Here is a 15,758-nt window from a genome sequence, read left to right on the forward strand (position 1 = left end):
TAAATATTTGACAGCAGCAACTTTGTACATAGACTGAACTACAGTTCTGCGAAATAACAAGCCCCTTTCCCTTTTAAATCAAACCGTCCGACTGAACTGCATTCTCAGACCCGTGATTCACTACTGCCCTCTGGTTATTCATTCATTTCTCAATGATGTTCCCCGGTATATGCTGAAGGTGTTGGGTCATGCTGAGGATAGAGTTGCACAGTTAGCTGATGACGCGGCCATCCTTAATTCATTTGCTGGCCAATGGGGAACGAATGTGGACTGAGCTGTTACTGCCTGTCACTCGCTGACAATTTTATGCAAAGTCTAGGCAAAATACCTTCTCCGCAAGTCTGACAGGGAAGGATCAGCTCCTAACGTCCCTGAAGCGCAGCAGAAAAAGATGATCGATTCTGGGCAGATTGTGAAAGCCGTTTGGTAGAATGCCTGGTTGCTAGAGTTTCTAAACAAGCACCAAAATCTAGTCTGTTCGGTGGCGCAGGGTAAAGTGGGCGGGATCTCTGCCCGGGTACTTCCTGCTATACTACTCTGAGAAACTGGAAACCCTCAGTAAGCCATTGTAAACATCGTTGAAATTGTGTCGAGATACCTCGGAGTGGAATACAATGCAAGAAGAAGATTTATTTCTAATGCACTTTCTGTAATTCCCAATGTGATTTCATTCTGCCTTCTGTATGCTTAACGCAGAATATATATTGTAAGCATTACAATTCTATGTGGTAACCTTAAAAGGGAACAAACATGCTGCATTGTATCAACAAGCAAGTTGAATTTAAGTGCAAATTCTTTAACATTCAATACTTTTTTGTAATATTTGTTTACAAATTTTACGAATAAAGTATATTTTGGGGGAGGCAAAGCTCAGTGATGGGATTAATTGGCTAAATCATTGAAAGAATCAGCTGCAGCAGGATGAGCTACATCACCATGACATTTTTTAATGCTTACTAATTCTGACTGTGCAGCATTGATTTCTAACCGTGTCATTGACAACCATACCCAAGTTCTGTACTTTCCTCCCTAACCTGCTTTATCTTTCCTTTTTTGAGGCAATTGAAAACCAGATTCTTTCCCAAGCTTTTGTCCCCCGATCACATATTTCCTTATTTGGTTGAATGTCAAATTTTGTTTCCTATTGTGAAGCCTTGGGAGTACCTTTAGTAAATTAAAAGTGCTGCACAAACGTAAGATGTTCATATAATTTCCAGCAGTAACTACAGGACAACAATCATAGACAGGGAGTCTGGCTGTTTTATCCCTCCCTATTGTTGGGTGCTTGAGTAATATGTAGTTACAGATAACTCATTTGATCCTTGATATATTTCCAGAAATCGTCTTGCTCTATATTCCTCTGATATCTGCTTGAAACAAAACCTACTCTAATCATAGTCTGATAAATGCATTGCTCTTGTATTCTTTGTTGGATTTATTCATTACTATACTTACTACAAGTTTGGACTACTCCCAGTGGTGGAATCATCTCTACTTCTATTTTATTGAACACCTATGAATTGTTTTTATCTTGTCTAATTGTTCTAACCTCCGAGTTCTGGAGTAACTCTTGTAAATCATTTTTGTTTCACCTCCAGTGCCTCTGTATCAAACATAGAGCCCAGAATTGTACATAATAGTCCAAATGTGGTACTACAGATGGTTAATACAACTTCATTCACCTTCAGTTCCATTGCTCTGGAAATTACCTCAGTGATTGTTTTAATTTTTTATGTCCTTGTTAACTTATGCTACATCTTATGATTTATAAACTTGCATACCTAGATTCCTTTACTTTTACACACAATTTAGACTCTCATATTCCAAGGATTATTTTGAACTCTTTATTCCTCCTACCAAAAAGACTACTTCACATTTAATTATTGAAATTAATTTTTAATTTGCATGTTAATTCTGAAAATGGGAGATGGGTTAGCTCAGTTCTCTGGATACCTGGTTTGTTATGCAGAGTGACATAGAGTCATAGAGATGTACAGCATGGAAACAGACCCTTCGGTCCAACCCGTCCATGCCGACCAGATATCCCAACCCAATCTAGTCCCATTTGCCAGCACCAGGTCCATATTCCTCCAAACCCGCCCTATTCATATACCCATCCAAATGCCTCTTAAATGTTGCAATTGTACCAGCCTCCACCACATCCACTGGCAGCTCATTCCAAACATGTACCACCCTCTGCGTGAAAATGTTGCCCCTTAGGTCGCTTTTATATCTTTCCCCTCTCACCCTAAACCTATGCCCTCTAGTTCTGGACTCTCCGACCCCAGGGAAAGACTTTGTCTATTTACCCTATCCATGCCCCTCATAATTTTGTAAACCTCTATAAGGTTACCCCTCAGCCTCCGACGCTCCAGGGAAAACAGCCTCAGCCTGTTCAGCCTCTCCCTGTAGCTCAAGCCCTCCAACCCTGGCAACATCCTTGTAAATCTTTTCTGAACCCTTTCAAGTTTCACAACATCTTTCCGATAGGAAGGAGAACAGAATTGCATGCAATATTCCAACCAATGTCCTGTACAGCCGCAACATGACCTCCCAACTCCTGTACTCAATACTCTGACCAATAAAGAAAAGCATACCATACGCCTTCTTCACTATCCTATCTACCTATCTGCAAACTTACTAACTGTACCTCTTATGCTCGCATCCAAATCATTTATCTAAATGACAAAATGTAGAGGACCTAGCACCGATCCTTGTGGCACTCCACTGGTCACAGGCCTCCAGTCTGAAAAACAACCCTCCACCACCATCCTCTGTCTTCTACCTTTGAGCCAGTTCTGTATCCAAATGGCTAGTTCTCTCTGTATTCCATGAGATCTAACCTTGCTAATCAGTCTCCCATGGGGAACCTTGTCGAATGCCTTACTGTCGAATGCCATATAGATCACATCTACTGCTATGCCCTCATCAATCTTCTTTGTTACTTCTTCAAAAAACTCAATCAAGTTTGTGAGACATGATTTCCCACGCACAAAGCCATGTTGACTATCCCAAATCAGTCCTTGCCTTTCCAAATACATGTACATCATGTCCCTCAGGATTCCGACCAACAACTTGCCCACCACCAAGGTCAGGCTCACCGGTCTACAGTTCCCTGGCATGTCTTTACCACCCTCCTTAAACAGTGGCACCACGTTAGCCAACCTCCAGTCTTCCTGCACCTCACCTGTGACACAAATATCTCAGTAAGAGGCCCAGCAATCACTTCTCTAGCTTCCCACAGAGTTCTCGGGTACACCTGATCAGGTCCTGGGGATCAACACCATGTGTTCAAATTCTGTACTGGCTGATGTTACCATGAAGGACTCTCCTTCTCAATAACTCCCCTTGCCTGAGGTGTGGTGACCCCCAGGTCAAACCACCACGAGCTGTCTCTACTAATGAGGGAGGAGCTCTATGGTCTGGTAAGACTGCGTCGACTTTATCTTTACATTTTAAATCTGATATTTCGCTAAAAACTTTGTGTAGCTTTCCACAGTCTTCCTTGGGTATTTTAACCATGATTTGGCACCATCCCCAAATTTTTGAGTTGTTCCGATTCCCAAGTCCAAATGTTTTATGTTAATACTGTTTACTAGGGGTGTCAACATTAAACCCTGTGTGGAACACCAACAACCAAGTCTTGTCAGTCTGAGTAATTTGGAAGGATTTTTAAAACAAGATGTTTTCGGCCCATCTTCATTGACAAGTGACTGGAACAGCACAGTGGGTCAGTGGTCAGCCACCGCTCCCAAAGCTAGCCATGACAAGGAGATTTGTCATTGCATCAGTTGTGCTAGTTCAGCCTTCTGCATACAATGGCCCCAAATGTTTGACAGTCAAGACCTTTACAGGTTAACAGAAATCTTAGGATGCAGATAGTTGTCGTCATCACGCTTGTGTACTGCAGTAAGACCTGGACTATGTGTCGGCTGAATATACTAAGTGGTAGAGAAATTCCAGTGGTGAAGCCTCTACCACTTCCTCTGACTTAATTGGAAGGAAAACCAAACAAGTGTTAATGTTCTTCTTGAAAGCAGACTCTCAGGATTTAGTCATATCTTTGGCAAAATCAATTTTAGTGAACTAGTGCTGTATCCAAATAGCCAAAAACCATCTCCCCCAACAGCTCCTGTCTTCTCAACTCTCAGATGATGAACATTTCAGGGAAGGGTAAAGAAAATCTTTCAAGATACTCTGAAGCACACCTTTGAAATTAATGAATGGGAGGAACTTGCTACCAATCGTTCAGAATTGAATATTGACAATTTATTTATCAAGTTGTATCATTCTGAGTCTTAGTGTCTTAATAATGAGTCAGAGCGATGGAGAGGAGGAAAGAAAGGGAAGTAAATATGGCAGGCTTGAAACATACAATGTCATGGGGTATCTTTCCATTTGCCCAACAATCTCTGGGTGAAGAATTGCCCTATTCAGTCACACGATATCCTTGGCAGAAACTCATTGATGTGAAGCATGGGCCCATTGGATTGAATGATCTGTTTCTGTGCTACAAATATTATATACAAGTTCCTCTTTGACAGTGATGTCCTGGCCGATCTGAAATCTACTTGTGTTTGTTTTTGAAACTCATAACATCCATGGATCCAAGGACAATTGTGGAACTGCTATTGGATTTAATATAATCATGTGCGACATTTATATTTATTCCAGATTGTTGGAAATATTACACGAAAAGTATTGATTTTCAATGTTAATATTACTAAAATAAGTTATTTTAAGCAAACATATTTGTTGACATTGTCAAGTGGAGCTGTAAAACATGAGAATTAGAATATAAAGAGTGCAAGGCATGTGGGATATCAACAAAATTCAGCAGAGGTGTCACAAGTTAGTCCCCACCAGTTAAAACAATCTTTTGGAATAAAATAGACAAATTCCATTGTAATACCATGACAAGTGTTGACTGACAATTACTCTCTTCAGAGCTGAAAATGTGTTGCTGGAAAAGCGCAGCAGGTCAGGCAGCTTCCAAGGAGCAGGAGAATCGACGTTTCGGGCATGAGCCCTTCTTCAGGAAGCTGATCTCCAGCATCTGCAGTCCTCACTTTCTCCTAAAAGAATTACTCTCTTCAACCTTGGTTAGAGAATGTTGTCTCGAGCCAAACTGCATTTACACTTTGGTTTGGGACACACATATCTCATTGCCATGGAGTCTTTCCTTTTGAAAATTCTTCTCAATCCATGAGGACTACAGAATGTATGGAAAATTGGGTGGATGCAGAATCTGGTCTATCATGCAATTCCATATAGTATGGAATTAAAAGGAATTTTAAAATGCCCATAAAGTTGCGCTCTAATGATTGTAACTAAAAACATTCATCTAATGGCTCAGCTGAAGAAAACTTGTACAAAACTAATAAGCTCTTACATGCAATAGAGAAAAACAGCATTCTGTCCATTGTGAACCCTTTCCAACATTAAAGTATGATGTTACATCCTTCACATCAAGTCCATATTAGGTAGATTTGCACATATCTTCTGGCAGCTTTCACACATAATCACCATTTATCTCAGAAAACAGACATGTATCTTTTAATGTACAGTACACAGCACATTTTATTTCAATAATTCGCAATCTAATGCCAGGAATAAAAATAACAAAAGACTCAGGCAATCACATAGTACACATAAAACCACAGCTGCATAGGCCCTAAACTCTCAAATTCCCTTCCTGCACTTCTCTGCCTCTCTACTTTATTTTCCTCCTTTAAGACATTCCTTAAAACTAGCTGCTTTAAGTTGGTTTTAAGCCTGGTTACAGACTGGTTACAGCCACCTTATGAAGAGGCAGCACCTCGAAAGCTAGTGCTTCTAAATAAGCCTGTTGGACTATAACCTGGTGTTGCGTGATTTCTAACTTTGTTAATCCCAGTCCAACACTGGCACATCCAAATCGTTTTTTGATGAAGGGTCACTGGACCTGAACCGTTCATTCTGAATTCTCTCCACAGATGCTGCCAGACGTGCTGAGTTTTTCTAGCAATTTCTGTTTTTGCTTCTGGTTTCCTGCATCTGCAGTTCTTTTGGTTTTTATTTACTCTTTGACAAAGGTTTTGGTCATCTTACCTAACACCACATGTTGGCGTGGTATCATTATTTTCACAATGCTCCTCTGAAGGGCCTACTAATTTTTGAAATTAAAGCTGTGACATAAATATAAATTCTTGTTCTTGTAAGTGCAAAGTCAAGGTATGTTTTCTTTTTTAGCAGACTATATACACATATGAAACTTCTTTTCATAGATATTGATAGGCCTGTCATATTATTTCCAGTAATCATGGCTGACTTTCAGATGTCAATGTTTGTAGTGTTTCCTTTTTGTTTTAATACCAAGGACTAATTTGCAAAATCACATTCCATTAACACCTGCATTGCCCAGGAGTGAGCACTTGCACTCAATGAATTAATGAAATGAGCAAAGCTGGTTTCCCAAAACAAAGTCAAGTAACCTCCTCTAAAGCATGATTTGGAGGTGCCACTGTTGGACTGGGGTGTACAAAGTTAATAATCACACAACACCAGGTTATAGTCCAACAGGTTTAATTGGAAGCACAAGCTTTCGGAGTGCTGTTCCTTCATCAGGTGGTCGTGGAATATATCTGTGGTATATACTCCACAATCATCTGATGAAGGATCAGCGCTCCGAAAGCTAGTGTTTCCAAATAATCCTTTGAAGCAGTGTCACACCGTCACATGATTCACCATTGTTCAGGAAGAGTAGATCAAAATGTTTGTAAAATAAACTATATAAATTTAACACTTTGTGACAGTGATCTCAGCCTGAGGCTCCAATAGGAGCACTACAATTTGCTTCAGAGCCTCAGGGTTAAAGAGAAGAAAATCAATCTCAGTTCCATTATGGCAGTTAGTTATGGCATTACCATGGACTTTGTCTGTTTTATTCTGAAAAACAACTTTAACTGGTGGGGAATAACTTGTGGGAGCTCTGCTGAATTTTGTTCAAAATCCTAGTTGCATTGTGGTCTTTATTGTCTAATTCTCCACTTGATAGAGCTCCATTTGACAATGGTGAAAATGTGTTGCTGGAAAAGCGCAGCAGGTCAGGCAGCATCCAAGGAACAGGAGAATTGACGTTTCGTGCATAAGCCCTTCTTCAGGAATGAAACGTCGATTCTCCTGTTCCTTGGATGCTGCCTGACCTGCTGTGCTTTTCCAGCAACACATTTTCAGCTCTGATCTCCAGCATCTGCAGTCCTCACTTTCTCCTCCATTTGACAATGCCAGCAATTATGTTTTCTTAAAAAAACTTGTTAATAGTCTGTTAACATTAAAATTAAATACTTTTAGTGTAATGTTTCCAACAATATGAAATAAATACGAATATTACACATGATTATATTCAATTCTGCACCAGTGGAGTAGCCCACTGATACTTACTGTTGCGGCTTAAACAAAATGAATTCCTTCAAACTTTTTATGAAGGTATGTTAGCATATTATGTTACTAGACAATTTGTCCAGAAACCTGGACAGATGGTTTGGAATCTTAAGTTCAAATGGAATCATGGCAGTTGGTGAATTTAAATGCAGGTAGTTCAATAAACCTGGAATAAAAACTACATCAAGAACAGTGACCATCAAACTACTTATTATCTTAAACAAGACTTGGTTCACTGATGTCCATTACATTAAAAATCTCACCTGATTTGAGCTATGTTTGACTTCAGGCCCATGGCACTGAGATTAACTCTTAACTACCCTTTGAAATAACTCAGTTGTGTAGGAGTGTGCTATAAATGCTAGTCTTGCTAGCAATGCCTACATGCCCCAGGATGAATTAAAAAGAAAGAAAGCAACTGGTTTCAGAAATTGACTACTGTGAAACTATAGTGGAGCAAGGGTTCATTGATATCAGGAGAGAAACGAAGGGGAATACTGTCAGAAGAAAGAAAGTTAGTATCTGAAATTCTAAGTGAGTGCATGACTGTAGTCAGCCAAATGAGTTAGCAATCATGAAAGAGATATATAATTTGCATTTACATATCACCTTTCACAATGTTAGGATGCCCCAGAGTTCTTTGCAACCAAGTAAGTATTTTTTAAGTGGAATCACTTTTGTAATGTAGGAAATACCACAGCCAATTTATGCACAGGAAGATCCCACAAGCAGCAATTTCTTTTGTTGGAAGAAGATCAATATTAGTCAGTAAACTGGGAAACATCCAAACACATTTGTCTTTTCAGGAGATTACTATTTAATTATTTTTCACAGGCCACACACCATTCTAAACTAAGAGAGCAGAACAACACTTTTGAACCATACCCCAAGGGAATACGTCAGAAACAGTTCTCCCCTTGAGCTGCCTCCCTGTGTGCAGACACCAACCAGCCTGGCAAACCTTCATGCCACCATGGTTGATAATGACAACTTAGCAAGACTGGGATTCTAAGACATGTCTCTTAGCAGACAGCACCACAGGTTAAAAAGCAGCCAATCTGGGTGGTCCCTGGTTAGAGGGGCATTGGTACCAGTAGACTATATATCAACGCATTTAGCTGTTGTATATCAAACAAGATGGATGAAGAAAAAAAATGATGAAAATTACACAAAAATGGGAAGGTGTACTCAGTAAAATAATTCAATGGGAAGAACGTAAAAATAATATTTTTAGAAGTATATATCAGTTCTATTATCCTGATTTTTTTCTAATGTCACTAAGATTTGCACTTTATTATTGCAACTCCAAACAGTAAAAATATATCTCATGCATTTGGCTTTGCATCAAAATAACATCAGGGTTAATAAAGCTATTCATAATGAAACCCAAATTGGTCTTCAGCTTTATGACACATAGTTACCATGAGTAATGGTTGATAACTATTTTGCATTTGTACATTCTTTAATAAGTTTTTTTTAAAAACGTAGCTCTGGGTTAAAATGACCTTTCTTGATTTTACCTGTCCCCATATCAAATTCATGTCAATGAGACCAGAACATTTGAAAGGCAATAAGTCCATTAGGTATTATGTAGATTGCACGTGATTCTTTGATTCATATGGGCTTTTATGGAAAGCATGTCAGTTTCACAAGTGGAGCATATGTTACACCCACTTAGTCCTTTTATGTTTGTTGCCTGATGTCTAATACATTTTGCAAAAACAATAGCAACTTATATGACAGCTTTAATCTAATGAATCACCCCAAGATGTAAATATGACTTTCCGATACAGAGATCACATGTAAAGCTCTAATTGCTTGTTCTGTGGTGCTGTGAAGTCAGTAGACCATGTACATATTGGGTGTGGGCGTTTTGCACTCCCTTTTTGATTTTCTTAAAATCCTCCATCTCTGTTTTTGGTTGCACTTCAGTCCCACGCTCCTGATCTTCGGGCACCCAGTACGGAAAGGGGAAGGCAGGTCTGAAGACCTCCTCGTGGGTCTGCTCCTGGACCTGGCCAAACTGGCCATAAACAGGTACAGGCAGTGGGCCATGGAGGGGGTCGTTAGGGCTAACTGCCTGCCCCTCTTCTGTGGTTACGTTAGAGCCCGGGTGTCCTTGGAGAAGGAGCACGCGGTCTCCACCAACACCCTGGAGTTGTTCAGGGAGAGGTGGGCGTCGCAGGGAGTGGAGTGCATTATTTCCCCCTCCAACTCTATTTTGATTTAATCCCTGCCCTCCCCTTCACTGTTTGATCACACAGCATTGCCCTTTGATGAGAAGGGCACTGCTTGTCACTGGCCACCCGGGTGTTTCTTTTTCCTGGTGGTGGAAACTGAATAAAGATTCGTACACCTTGTGTCTTTCATAAAAAAATGAAAAAGATGTAAAAAATAAAGCTCTAATTTTCATAAAATCCTAACAGTGTGGAAACAGGCCATTTGGCTCAACAAGTCCACACTGACCCTCCAAAGAGCAATCCACCCAAACCCATTCCCCTAACCTATATTTGCCCCTGACTAACCTACATAATCCTGAACACTATGGGTAATTTAGCATGGCCAATTCACATAACCTGCACAACTTTGGACTGTGGGAAGAAACCAGAGAAACCAGAGGAAACTCCACACACACTGTTGCCCAAGGCTGGGATTGAACCTGGGTCCCTGGCGCTGTGAGGCAGCTGTGCTAACCACTGAGCCACTGTGCCACCTAGGTTTTGTGCACTCTGTTCTGGAAAAGTTTCACTCACTGTGGTTTAGTTTCATGAACTCAGGTCATTTTCCAGTTCCTTGCTAAAGGAACCAGTCTACCTGTGAGAGTTCAGACCATCTATGTCAGAAATCCATGAAAGGCATCATAGTACATCCTGATTCTCTTCTCAACCAACTTCCACACAAACCCATTTTCCACCAGGATTCCCAGGATAGCCAATGTACAGATTTTATTTTCTGCACAAGGACTTTGAAGACAGCTGAATTGTTAACTATCACCGTTCGCAATAGGACTAATTTTCCTTATCTGTGTGGCTCAGTATTACACAGACTGCAATAAATTTAATTTACAGTCAGTTCCACTGTAACGCGTGTTTCTTCAACATGAATTGGCTATAACATGATTGAAGAATTTAGACCATTATTTGTAGAACGTGAATTTTCCCTACCTGTATTGGCTATATCACAATGGTCCCATTGGTTTAAATGGTGCTGCTCTTACATGATTTTCCTATAATGCGGGATTGCACAGGAACAGAACTATCACGTTATATCAGAACAGACTGTATACCACAGCAAATACCCCCAGTCATTTCATAGGAGCATAATCTGACAAAAGTTGGCATCAAGCCAAAGAAAGACATTGGAACAGGTGGTGAAAGGCTTTGTCTATAGAGTAGGTTTTAAGGAAGGTCTTAAAGAGAGTGTGAGGTGGAGAGGGCAAGAGGGTTATGGAGAAATTCCAAAACAGACAGCCCAGCCAACTGGAGAAACTGGGGAATGGATGTGAGGCAAAGGTTTATAAATGTAGAGTTCTTGTAAAAAGAGTCTGCAAAGAGATGTTGACAGGCTAAGTGACGAGGCAAAAAACAATTTGCAGATGGAGTGTAGTGTAAGAAAATGTGAGGTTTTCCACTTTGTCAGGAAGAAAATGAAAGCAAAATATTAAACAACAGGAAAGAGATTGCAGAGTGCTGAAGTATAGAGATTCCACATGAATCACAAATGTAAGTATGTAGGAAGTAGGAAGGCAAATGGAATGTTGTTCTTTATTGCAAGGAGCATCAACCATAAAAGTAGGGAAGTCTTGTTAAAACTGTGCAGAGCATTGGTGAGAGTGCAGCTGAGAGATTATGTACAGTAGTGGGCTTCTTTCTTAAGATGGGATGAATGTGTATTGGAAGCATTCCAGAGAAGGTTGACCAGACTGATTCCGAGAATGATGGGACTGTGGAAAGGTGAAGAAGACTGGGCCTTATTAACCCTGCCTTCCACCAGCTGCATAAAGCTAACTGTGCACAACTACTGGAGAGGGTAAAACAGGATCTGCAGTGGTGGGAGGGATGACCGTGATCCTGATTAAAATGAATGTTCTTCCTCGCCTGTTGTACCCTATCAGAATGCTCCCATTGTTGCTACCCAGATGAGTGTTACAGATGCTCAATGGTTGGCTTGGGTTCTTTGTTTGGTGTCGCAGGTGCTCCCTCATTAAATTTACTGAATTGCAGCTTTCGCAGGGTGAAGGGGGGAAGGACCTTCTGGACTTGAAGAGATAATAAATAAGCGCCCTGTTAGCATATGTGGGTGACTGGGGGGGGATTCGGGATTGATTTGGCTTGTCGTTGAAGCCTCGCAGTCGGGGCGTCCCCTAGTTAATATATTATTTATGGATAAGATGAAGTCCGTGACCGAGCAGTGTAAGAGCCCAATCATTTTGAATACGGTGAAAGCCTGGAGGATAATGAGGCAAGACGAGGGCAATTGACTTAAGACCTCACCCTTTACCCCATTGGTGGGAGCCCAAGGATTTAAACCTGGGGCAATGGACTCCGGCTTTTAGGCATGGGAGAATAAGGGAATCTCCCGTCTGGGAGATTTAGTCAAGGGGGAGGTCTTGATGTCATTTAGCCAGCTAAGTCAGAAATATGGATTGTCTAATAGGCACCTTTTCAGGTACTTTCAGATTAGGGATTATATACAGAGGAAGACCACACTCCTGGCTCAGCTTTACAGGTCAGACGTGGAGAAAAGAGTGCTCCAGTGTATGGGTGCTCTTTCAGTTAGTACTTTGCATCATTTACAGTGCTTTAGGAGATTAGATTAGATTACATTACATTACATTACAGTGTGGAAACAGGCCCTTCGACCCAACAAGTCCACACCGACCCGCCGAAGCGCAACTCACCCATACCCCTACATTTACCCCTTACCTAACACTACAGGCAATTTAGCATGGCCAATTCACTGACCTGCATATCTTTGGACTGTGGGAGGAAACCTGAGCACCCGGAGGAAACCCATGCAGACACGGGGAGAACGTGCAAACACCACACAGTCAGTGGTCTGAGGCGGGAACTGAACCCGGATCTCAGGTGCTGTGAGGCAGCAGTGCTAACCACTGTGCCACCATGCCGCCCATGTGGAAAGACTCTGTGGGATTTGGAATTGGGAACTAGGAGAGGATAGTTCATTGGAAATATGGAAAGATATATGCGAAAATGTAAAGAAAATCTCAATATATAACAAAGCACAGGCCATGCAATTGAAGATTTTACACAGGGCTCATATGGCACTTGAGAGGCTAGCTAAGTTCAAGAGAGGAGCGTCTCCAGGATGTCCCAAATGTAACATTAGTATAGGCATTTTTACTCACTGTTTTTGGTCATGTTACAAGATCCAGAGATAGTGGAGTGCCATAGTAAGGGAGCCAAAGGAAATCCTGGGAATTGAAGTCAAGGAGTATCCGATATTTCTTCTCCTCAGGTTGCCAAACTTGCCCTGTAAGGGGGAATACGGGAAGAATTTGTGTAACGTTCTTATGCACTGTGCGAGGAAGAACATTCTAATGAATTGGATGTTGTGACGGCACAGGCTGGTGATGGAGCATCTCCCCCAAGACTACCTTACAAATGTGGTGCACCACAAAACAGAGCAGCTTTATAAGACGTGGCGGCCCTTTCTGAATTATATAGAAGCAGACTTAACGGCAGTATTAACCAGTGCTGTAGTATTGTTGTGGGAGTGGTATTGTTGTGGGCAGCCCATGGGGCCCTGGGAGGGGGAAGCTGCAAAAATACGGGTACAATGACTGGTGCTCCCAGTCATGATTTGGAGATGCTGATGTTGGATGCTGGTGATGCTCCAAAAGCTAGTGCTTCTAATTAAACCTGTTGGACTATAACCTAGTGTTGTGTGATTTTTAACTTTGTACTCCCAGGGCTGGGAGCTTCAGTGGAGGTGCCATGAGTGAAATAGAATAATGTGATGTAATTTAATTGAATTTAACTTGAATTCAACTTAATTTAACTTTTATTTAATTTGATTGTAGTTTAGTTTAAGTTATGTAGATACATTTGTTCTGGTAGAATAGTAGGTAGTTTATCATTAATAGTATTGTGATATGACACGGTCATACTATCTCTATCCTTTTGTATTTGGGTTTTTTCAACATAGAAAGTTGTTTTTGTAAAAGATTTGAAAACATTTTTAATAATAAAAATAAAAAAAAGACTGGGCCTTTGCTTACTGGAGTTTCAAATAATGAAAGATAATATTATTGAGACATAAGTTTATGACATCGTTTTGGAACAGTTTTTCCACTCATGAAAGAATCTAGAACCAGGGACATAGGTTATAAATGGGCAGAGATGGGGAGGAATTTTGTCTCTTAGAATCTTTGAGAATTCTCAACCCAGATAGCAGCGGAGGCTGGGTCATTGAATGTGTTCAAGACTGAGATATGTTGTTGGGTCAAGAGTTAGTGGGTACTGGCCAAAATGTGGAGTAAAGGCCACAGTCAGATCAGTCAGGATCTTATTGACTGACAGAACAGGCTCAATATGCTGAATGATCTCCCACTCCTATTTCTGATCATCTTATAAAGCCGTGGAACTGGAAGAGGTTACAGAGATAGGGAGGAGTGAAGCTAGGGCCTAGAGTTTGGCTACCCAGGTGAGCTATGACCCTGCTGACCCCTCCCCTGACCCAACTCAACATTAAACATGGAGAAAAATTAGGAGTTTGAACGTTTTCTCTCATTTACTTGGCAAAGTAAAGTGTAGTTTGGTGCTCCTTAAAGCCTGGTGTTTAGATGACCACCTAATCCAGAACAATCCTACAGGAGGCTGTGGAAAGATTTGAAGACAAGTTTGAGAATATGAAAACTGAGTCAATCTGAAACCAGGAGCTAATGTAGATTAGTGAGTCCAAGTGGGATGGTGAATGGGACTTGGGTGCCTCATATTTTCTGGGCAGCAGAGTTTTAGACTAAGATGTATAGTGTATGAAGTATGGAAAATGAGAAGTGGGTCAGTGCAGTATTGAAATACCTGGAGGTAATAAAAGCATCGATAAGGTTTTCAGCATCAGATGGGCTGATGCAGTGGCAATATGAATGTGGTCTAAATAATAATCCTGGTTTGGAAAGTACTAGGGTCAAAATCTTAGCTCAACATCATATAGGTTGCCATGGTAATGGACAGAAAGGAAGAGGGTGAAATAACTAACAAGGGAACAGAGGTTGTGGCAGGTGCCAACATTGTAATTGGAAGATTTTTTTTCAGGCAGCAGCTGTTCAAAACAATTCTGCCAATCTGTTTATATCACCTTTAAGGTACATCTTTCCTTTCTTTACTTGTCCCATTGTCATCCCGGTGTGCCTTGCACCATCACACACCTTTGGTCATTTTTGAAAATCACCCTTGTCTTCCACTCTATCCCAGGTGCTCCCTTTTCTCCCTGCACACAGTCCTTATTTCTGTACTTACTCAAAACCTGTTGCATCTCTAAATTTTTCCAGTACCAGTAAAAGGCCATTGACCTACATTAACTTTCTCTCCCCACAGAGGCTGTTTGCTCTGCTAAGTAACTGGACCATTTTCTATTTTTATTTCTGATCCATTGGTGCAGTGTTCAACATTTCTTTTCTTGTCTTACACTAAATTAACATTACTGTTTTGTCTAACACTGCAATTGCAATACAATCTCATACATCCATTCCACTGATCAATTAATCTATTTTGTTTTATTGCTTAGTTTGCCTAAGATCCTTTGACATCACTGTTGGTCGATATGTCGATGCAGAAGAATAGTAAACCAACAGGACATTGCTCTGGGGGTGGAAGAGATCTTTTTCCTTTATTCTTGCATGGCATGTGGGCTTTGTTACTTATCCCTCATTGCCCTTCAATTAAGTGGCTCACTAAGCCATTGCAGAGGACAGGGAGAAAGCAAGGATTGCAGATGCTGGAGATCAAAGTTGAGAGTGTGGTGCTGGAAAAGCACAATAGGTCAGGCAGCATCCGAGGAGCAGGAGAATCGACGTTTCAGATAGAAGCCCTACATTGCACTCTGTTGGCACACTCAGGTACTAACGCACTCTGTTGGCACACTCTGATACTCAGGCACTGCGTTGGCACAATCTGTTACTCAAGCATTCCGTGGGCACACTCTGTTACTCACACACACTGTTGGCACACTCTGATACACCCCACTCTGTTGGCACACTCTGATGCTCACACACTCCATTGACGCACACTGTTACTCACGCACTTTGTTGGCACACTCTGATATTCACACACTTCGCTGGCACACTGTTACTCACAGACCCCTTTGCTGTAATC

The 15,758-nt window shown here is 41.1% G+C and overlaps 1 protein-coding gene across 1 annotated transcript in view; it reads right to left on the minus strand.

Annotated features, from left to right (window-relative positions):
* Positions 1-12,876, minus strand: part of mnta (MAX network transcriptional repressor a) — a 127,606-nt gene extending 114,730 nt beyond the window's left edge. The window contains exon 1 of the mRNA XM_043718301.1: positions 12,791-12,876. Within this exon, the coding sequence (XP_043574236.1) occupies positions 12,791-12,803 (13 nt within the window). The 5' untranslated portion in view covers positions 12,804-12,876. The remainder of the gene's footprint in view (positions 1-12,790) is intronic.
* Positions 12,877-15,758: the final 2,882 nt, after the last annotated feature.

This window comes from Chiloscyllium plagiosum, chromosome 28 (assembly GCF_004010195.1).
Source record: "Chiloscyllium plagiosum isolate BGI_BamShark_2017 chromosome 28, ASM401019v2, whole genome shotgun sequence".
NCBI classification, from domain to species: domain Eukaryota; kingdom Metazoa; phylum Chordata; class Chondrichthyes; order Orectolobiformes; family Hemiscylliidae; genus Chiloscyllium; species Chiloscyllium plagiosum.